Source organism: Odocoileus virginianus, chromosome 17, assembly GCF_023699985.2.
Source record: "Odocoileus virginianus isolate 20LAN1187 ecotype Illinois chromosome 17, Ovbor_1.2, whole genome shotgun sequence".
NCBI lineage: Eukaryota > Metazoa > Chordata > Mammalia > Artiodactyla > Cervidae > Odocoileus > Odocoileus virginianus.
Window position 1 is genome coordinate 38837708 of NC_069690.1, and position 7920 is coordinate 38845627.

General features: G+C 53.8%; 1 protein-coding gene across 1 annotated transcript; it reads right to left on the reverse strand.

The window, feature by feature from the left end:
• Positions 1 to 139: 139 nt before the first annotated feature.
• Positions 140 to 7719, reverse strand: GJD3 (gap junction protein delta 3). Its single transcript, XM_070479428.1, has 2 exons — positions 7498 to 7719; positions 140 to 6732 (listed from the first exon to the last, which is right to left on the reverse strand). Exon 2 carries the CDS (start codon positions 6726 to 6728, stop codon positions 5874 to 5876), a length of 855 nt encoding a protein of 284 aa, XP_070335529.1. The 5' UTR covers positions 6729 to 6732; positions 7498 to 7719; the 3' UTR covers positions 140 to 5873.
• Positions 7720 to 7920: the final 201 nt, after the last annotated feature.

Below are 7920 nucleotides of genomic sequence, written 5' to 3' on the forward strand. Positions count from 1 at the left end.
TAGTAAGAGCTCCTATCACTTCATGGCAAATAGATGGGGAAAAAAATGGAAACAGATTTGATTTTATTGGGCTCCAAAATCACTCCGGACAGTGACTGCAGCCATGAAATGAAAAGACAATTGCTTCTTGGAAGAAAAGTATGACAAAACTAGACTGTATTGAAAAGCAGAGACATCATTTTGTGGACAAAGGTCTGTGTAGTCAAAGCTATGGTTTTTTCCAGGAGTCATGCACAGACGTGAGATTTGGGCCGTAAAGAAGGCTGAACACTGAAGAACTGATGCTTTCAAACTGTGGTGCTGGAGAAGATTCTTGAGAGTCCCTTGGACTGGGAGATCAAACCAATCAATCCTAAAAGAAATCAATCTTGAATATTCATTGGAAGGACTGATGCTGAAGCGGAAGCTCCATTACTTTGGCCACCTGATGCAAAGAGCCAACTCGGTGGAAAAAACCCTGATGCTGGGAAAGATTGAAGATAGGAGGAGAAGGAGGCAACAGAGGATGAGATGGCTGGATGGCATCGCTGACTCAATGGACATGAATTTGAGCAAACCTGGAGATAGTGAAGGACAGGGAAGCCTGGCATGCTGCAGCCCTTGGGGTCACGGAGTCAGACAGGACTTAAGTGAACAACAGTATAGGCTCCCACCTTTCAGCCAGAGCTCTTCCCTGGCTCTCTGAAGCCCTTGAAGAAGTGCCAAGCACCGAGGCCTGGGGGAGGTCTTGGGAGCTGGCAGTAGAAGCTGTGTTTGGGGAGGGTTAGCAGGCGCCCCTGCAGGATGAAATGCCTGTGTGGGAAGAGTCTGTTGTGTGGGGATACACCTGCCATTTCTACTTCAGCCATCAGGTGGCGCCAGCTTCTCACTTATGTCACAGTCTGGCCTCGGTTGGCGTTCTTTTCCTCTAGCAAATATTTTCTAATACTTCTCATCAGGTTTCTTTATGAACTAGACAGAAATTTAATATAACATACCAAACACGTGCTTTAAAAAAATCACCATACTGTCTCACTGTCCTGTAAAGGAAAGCTCCTGGAGTTGGTGATGGATAGGGAAGCCTGGTGTGCCCCAGTCCATGGGGTCGCAGAGTTGGACGTGACTGAGCAACTGAACTGAACTGACCTGAACTGTGAATTTCAATGTGTCAATGCACAGGCACAATCACCAGACAATAGGACACAGTCCTACGTTTGCTTCTATTTTTAACACATATTTGGATCTAAAAGAAGGTCAGAAGTTATTCTGTACAGGAAGCCCAGGAAAGTTAAAGAGTATGGGTGTAAGTTGAAATAAAAACAGATAACGAATAATACCACCATGTGAAAAAAAGAAACAACAATCCCAAACTAAACCCTTAATATTTTGTATGTAAAACAGAGTCAGGTTTCGGGGCTCAGGTTATTATAAAGAGGTTTTTCACTATGTAAATGTCAGTGGGACATTCTAAACGTGTGTGTGACAATTCTTTATTGTGGGGGGACACTGGCATTCCTAGCCCCTGCTCACCAAATTCCAGTAGGATCCTCCTCCTTGTGATGACTAAGTCAGTGACCCCCACACATACAGAACGCCCACCTTGGAAGAGTAATTTTGCTTCTGGGACCCTCTGGGGCCTGAGGACGCTCTGGATGGCTCACAGCGCGTCACCGTACATGTTTTCATCCACAGCACGCGTGACACTTTACACTGGGAATTATTTGTCATGAGGTGACATCAATGTCTCCAGACATTGCCGAATGTCCCCTAGGAGGCAAAATCGCCCCCAGTTGAGAACCACTGCTGTGGAGTTTGGTCATCAATGGCTGACATGTGCTTTGCCTTCGGGAATGCAAGACTCAGACATTTAACCAGGCCTGGAGCAGGGCTTAGACAGCTTCCTGAAAGAGATTGCCCCCCCTGCTCCACCGAAATCTCTAAGGGGATGAGTTAGCTAGGTGGGATGCAGAGGTAATAAAAAGCTTCTGGGCTCAGACATTATCCCCAGCTCTGTGTTTTAACCATTTTGGGCTTTGGTTGAAGTGGTAAAAGAGGTGAGGCTGATAAAAAGGAACTCATTTGAACCAGTTCTAATGAGGTGGATGAGACTAGAGCCTATTATATACAGTGAAGAGAAAAACAAATATCATGTATTAACACATATCTATGGAATCTAAGAGGATGCTACCAATGAAATTATTTGCAGGGCAGCAACCGACACAACTGGGGGGAAGAGGAAGGAGAGGGTGGGATATACGGAGAGAGTAACATGGAAACTTAACTACCATGTAAAACAGAGAGGGAATGGGAGTTTGCTGAATGACTCAGGGAACTCAAACTGAGCTCTGGGCTCTGTAACAACCCAGAGGGGTGGAATGGGGAGGAAGGTGGGAGGGAGGGTCAAGAGGGTGAGGACACATATATACCTGTGGCTGATTCATGCTGATGTTTGGCAGGAACCAATGCCATCCTGTAAAGCGATTATCCTGCCATTAAAAAAATAAATTTAAAATAAAGAGGTGAGGGGGTAGAGGCTGGGACAGAATCAGGACAAGGCTAGTTCAGGAGTGGGACTGGATCCTGAGGGCGCCGGCAGTGAAGGGTTTGAATCCGGTGAGTGGTGTTCAGATTAGAATCACAGGGGCCGGAGCAGAGGCTGAGGGAGGGCATACACCAGGCCATCGGTGACAGCTGATCTTGGGTAGCTTCTAAACAGGTGACGAGGGGAGGAAATGCATAGGTGGAAAAACGAGAGGATCAGATGCTTGACGGGATGTGGAAGGCAGGCAGGGGACAGGCTATGGCAACAGCAGATGGAGGTGGCCGGGGTGGCTGGGGGCCCCAGCAATGGAGGCGAGAGCTAAGGAGGTTGAGATGCCATCTGAGTTACTGGTGACCCCCTCTGCCCCCCTCATACCACTCCTGCCACACTAGTCTCTTCTCGGGCCTCCAACACTTTCAGCTTACTCCTGCCTCAGGACCTTTGCTCTTGCCGTTTCCTCCAACGGGAATGCTCTTCCTGGAGAGACTTCTGGCTAGACCGCTGCTGGTTCCTCTCCCCAACACTCCTCAGGGGTGTCATGCGCTCTCTCTTGACTTACACTGGCTGGTAGTACAGTCTATGTTTATTGTCTGCCTTCTCCACCAGAATGTAAGCTTTGATGGCAAGTTTTGCATGTGGATCTGCTAATAGAGCAGCCACTTGTCACAGAGGACAGCTGAATCTGAGATATGTGGGTGGTCCAAATTGAGAAGGGTTTCAAGCGCAGAACACACACCAGACTTAGTACAAAATGAAACATGTAAAGCATCTCCGCGATAATCTTTTTTATACTGATGATGTGTTTGAAATAATATTTTAGATTATTGGGTTAAACAAAATATATTACGAAAATGAATGTCACCTGTTCCCTTTCATTTTGTAATGTGACTAATGGAAAACTTGGAATGACATAGATGGCTCACATCCTCTTTCTGTAGAACAGTGCCTGGCATATAGTATGTGCTCAAAAATATCTGTTGAATGAATATACGTGGGAAACAGTTGGACATTCATGTCTGAGTCTGTGCGGAAGGGTCTGGGAGGCGGACACAGAACTCACCCTGGGCGGAGAGATGGCGGCAGCACACTCTGTGAGCGTGGATAAGTGCTTGGGCCTGGAGAACACCTCCAACACAAGTTTGTGTGCATGCATGCTAAGTCACGTCAGTCGTGTCTGACTCTGTGCAACCCTATGGACTGTAGCCCACCAGGCTCCCCTTTCCATGGGATTCTCCAGGCAAGAATACTGAAGTAGGTTGCCATGCCTTCCTCCAGGGGATCTTCTCGATCCAGGGGTCAATCCCACGTCTCTTATGTCTCCTGCATTGGCAGGCCAGTTCTCTACCATTAGCGCCACCTGGGAAGCCCCCCAGAACAAGTTTACCAAGCACCTACTGTGGGCCTGAGAGGAGGAGAGAGCTATGCATCCAAGAGAAGTGCTGCCTTGGGGCCTTAGCTCTGGTTTTGTGGGGTTAGTCTATCTGTCCAGGAAGACATCCATTTTCTTCCCAAGTGAGACCAAAAGGTAGACAGGAGTTAGCTAGAGGAAGGGGAGGGGTGGCAGAGAGGGAGGCTGCTCCAGGCAAAGGAAGAGCAAGTTGAAATATTTAGAAGCCAATCTGGGTACCATACTTGGTAGGAACAGAAAGTTTAGACCGGTTTGGAGCATGGAAGCTTTGGAGGAGCTGAGTTGAAGGGGATTCAGAAGACCTGATGAAACAGGGCTAGACATGGGGGATTCAGAAGCCTCGTTCAGGTGCTTGACTTACCCTGAGGACTCGGGAGCCCCAAATAGTAAGCAAGGGGACCTGTTTAGAAAGACTCTCCCCTCTGCTTGTGTGCAGTCCAGGCAGGAAAGCTGAGGCAGAGGCATGAAGGAATGGAGGACAGAGAGGGAATGACCAGGGATGTAGAAGAAAACTGTGCAGAGTGGGGCCCTGGCAGCCTGCTCAGCAGAGTCTGGTGAATTCCCAGAGGTGTGGTTAGATGGAGACCCCTGGATTTTTCACTTAGGGGGTGTGTGTGTGTGTGTGTGTGTATTAGCTGCTCAGTAGTGTCTGACTCTTTGCAACCCCAGGGACTGCAGCCTGCCAGACTCCTCTGTCCATGGGATTCTCCAGGCAAGAATACTGGAGTGGGTTGCCATTCTCTTCTCCAGGAGATCTTCCTGACCGGGGATTGAACCCAGGTCTCCTGCATTCCAGGCAGACTCTTTACCCTCTGAGCCACTAGAGAAGCCCTTCACTTAGGTGCTGGCTGCTTATGGAGAGCATCCCCACGGGGGTGGTGATGGAGGAAGCTGATGGGGGCAGAGGAGAGACAGGAATGAACAGGAGGCAACCCTGTAGACAGTTCCTTGTATTTCCAGAGGGTGGGGGTGAGGGAAGAAATGAAGGAAGAAAATTCAGGGCCAGGAGGATGTTTATGGACTGGGGTAACAGCAGCAGGGTGAGGAGGAGGAAGCTAGAAAAAAGTCCTGCCCTCTGACCCCAGCCCCAGCCCCACTCTGTCTTCATGGAAGAAGGGCCCGGCCACCTTGCCCAGGTCACAAGGTTGAGAGTGCATATGGTGCCTGGACTGAGGCCTGCCCAGGGTGAAGGACTGCCTCCCCTCCAGCGCCCCTCCTGCATGGGCTCGATCAGGAGGGGAGATCTTCCTGAGGAAGGGAGGAGACTCCATGGCTGCTGCTTGCCCTGGATCCTGGCCACCCACACAGGGCACGTCACAGATCACACACACAACTCACATAGGGCACACTGTTGCACGCACAGATGCAGAACGCACACGGGATAGGCACACGTGTGTGCAGAGAGCCTGCACAAGATGGACATGTGCATATGCACACATGTACACATCCAGAGCTCACACAGGATATATATGCATGCATGCACACACACAAAGTGCTTACACAGGTTTTACACATGAGAGGGCACCTATGCTCACACCGAATGTGTGTACACGTGTGTGTGCATGTACACAAAGAGCCTCAGCAGAGGCCACACCTCAGTCTGAACAAGGAGAGGCTCCCGGGGATGCTGGTATCACAGCTGTTTTCCTTGCCAGTACAACACTCAGGGCTCCTTCAGAACCTCCACTCTCCACTGACTCTGCCCTCCTCTGGTCCACCCTCTCTCAGCCTCCCTGGCCTCCTTCCTTTCCCCCTGGATCAGGGCACCAAGGACAGGCCTTAGTTGATTCGATGTCCCTAGCTCCGCTGGGAAGCGTGGGTGCTGCCATGTGCCCTGCGTGTCATCTGCTGGCAGGAGATCCTGCCAACAGTGGGTGAGGAGACACTTCTCGCTCCGGGGAGGTGGGGTCCGGCCTCTGGCCTCACCTCCCGCCCCAGGCAGCTCTAGATGGCCAGGTCCTGACGGATGGTGGCCAGCGACGCCTTGCTGCGGCCACTGCCGCCCTCGCTGTCACCGGCCGGCGCCCCGTGCGCATAAGCGGGCGGGGCGTAGGGGTCGGTGCCCGGGCGCCGCATGGGCAGGGCGGGCGGCGGCTGGAGCAGCTGCTGCGCCTCCTCCTGCGCGCGGTTGCAGCGGTTGTCGCGCTCGGCGGCCTGGCGACAGCGGCCGGCGCGCGGGCGGCCCTTCCAGAGCAGGTGGCCCAGCTCGGCCACGCTGAGCAGCGCCGAGAGCAGCCCGACCGCGAAGTAGAAGACCACGAAGACGGTCTTCTCGGTGGGCCGGCTCACAAAGCAGTCCACGGTGTGCGGGCACGGGGGACCTGCGCACACGAAGTGCGGGGCCACGCGGAAGCCGTAGAGCAGCGTCTGGCCCGCCAGGAAGGCCAGTTCGGCCAGCAGGCGCAGCGCCACGCTCAGCAGGTAGCAGCGGCGCGCGCGGCGGTCCCCCGGGCGCCCCGGGGCCCCCGCCCCGCCGTCCGCGCCGCCCGGCTCCTTGCTGGCCCGGTGCACCGAGTAGATGACGAAGAGCACCGGGGGCGCCGACAGCAGCAGGATGTGGAAGAGCCAGAAGCGGTAGTGGGAGACGGGGAAGGCGCGGTCGTAGCAGGTCTGGCGACAGCCTGGCTGCAGCGTGTTGCACACAAACTCCTCCTGCTCGTCCTCGAACACGGCGCCGCCCACCGTGGCCAGCACCAGGATGCGGAAGATCAGCATGACCACCAGCCACAGGCGGCCCACGAGCGGCGACTGCAGCTGCACCGCGTCCAGCAGCGAGCCGAGGAACGCCCACTCCCCCATGGCGCTGGAGATGGACGCGGGGCGGGCAGTCAGAGACCGAAGGATCAGGGACCCAGCCCTCCGCGCCCATCGGGGTGGGATCAGCTGGACCGCCTCTAACTTCGAGGTGAGCCAGGGGGTCAGCCAGACCTGGCTTTAGCCGGGGCTTTCAGGGAACAAAGGGCTTAGCTTAGGGGGGCTCAGGTGAGTCTCAACTTTGGGCGCTGGGGAGGAGCTCCACCTCGGTGCTTTGGTCAGACACCCATGGGGCTGCTGGGTTGGATCCTGTGCTCCTCCGAGTCCAGGTTGGAGGGAAAGGACCTCGGAAATGAGCCCTGCCGGCCCCTGACTACCTGTGTGGAAGCAGAAACCCAGCAGCGCCCTCGTGTGCTCCAGGATGCTTTCTGTGGGCAAGAATGGTGCCCTGAACGCAAGGCTCCAACCCAATTTGGTACTTCTGGGTGAAGTGGAGCTAGCAGACCCAGAAGGATTCACCTTCTTCTTTCCTCACTCACCATTTCTCTTGCCTCCCTCCTTTTTTTTTTTTTTAAACTGCAGTGAACTCCTCTCAGAATTGGGGAGTGGACACAAAGGTAAGGAACCCCACTTCCATCAGGATCCATTGTCCTAGGTGTCCCCTACCATCTGTGAGGTGGGAATGCTGGCCCACCTCCTCGCATCTCCTCCCTGGTGTCCCTCTGATTCCAGCTTCTCGTATCTCCCGAGAGACTCCCCGACAACCCAGTCACAGGTCCCACAGGCCCCCAGACCCTCACCTGTAACCACTCACCCTGCAGCTGGTGCTGGGATGTTAAAGCCGAGTGAAGAACCTTGGGAGATGGTTGGGACCTGTTCCTTCAGGTCCCTCTTTCATTTTCCCTTTTGGATTTGGCCAGGATGGATGACAAGACAGGATGGCTGAGAGGGGCTAGTGCTCCCCCTTCTCTTAAAGGGACAGGGTGACCCTGTTGACTGACTCCACCCCTGGGAACAGACCCAGGGCCACGCCCCTTGCTGGACTCTGCCAGCCCTCCCTTCCTATCCCCTCATCCCCCCCACCCCCACCCCCATCCCAGGGCTGAGTCCCCAACTGGAAATGAGGAAAGGGGTTACCCAGAGCTACATCCCTGTTGAAGGAAGCCCATCTCCAACAGACTCTCCTAACTGGAAGGCCTAGATCCACTATCAAGTGACTGTCCCCGCTGAAGGCAGT

What these genes read in the sequence shown, in the direction of transcription:
- GJD3 (XM_070479428.1), bottom strand. Translation starts at nt 6,728, where the DNA reads ATGGGGGAGTGGGCGTTCCTCGGCTCGCTGCTGGACGCGGTGCAGCTG.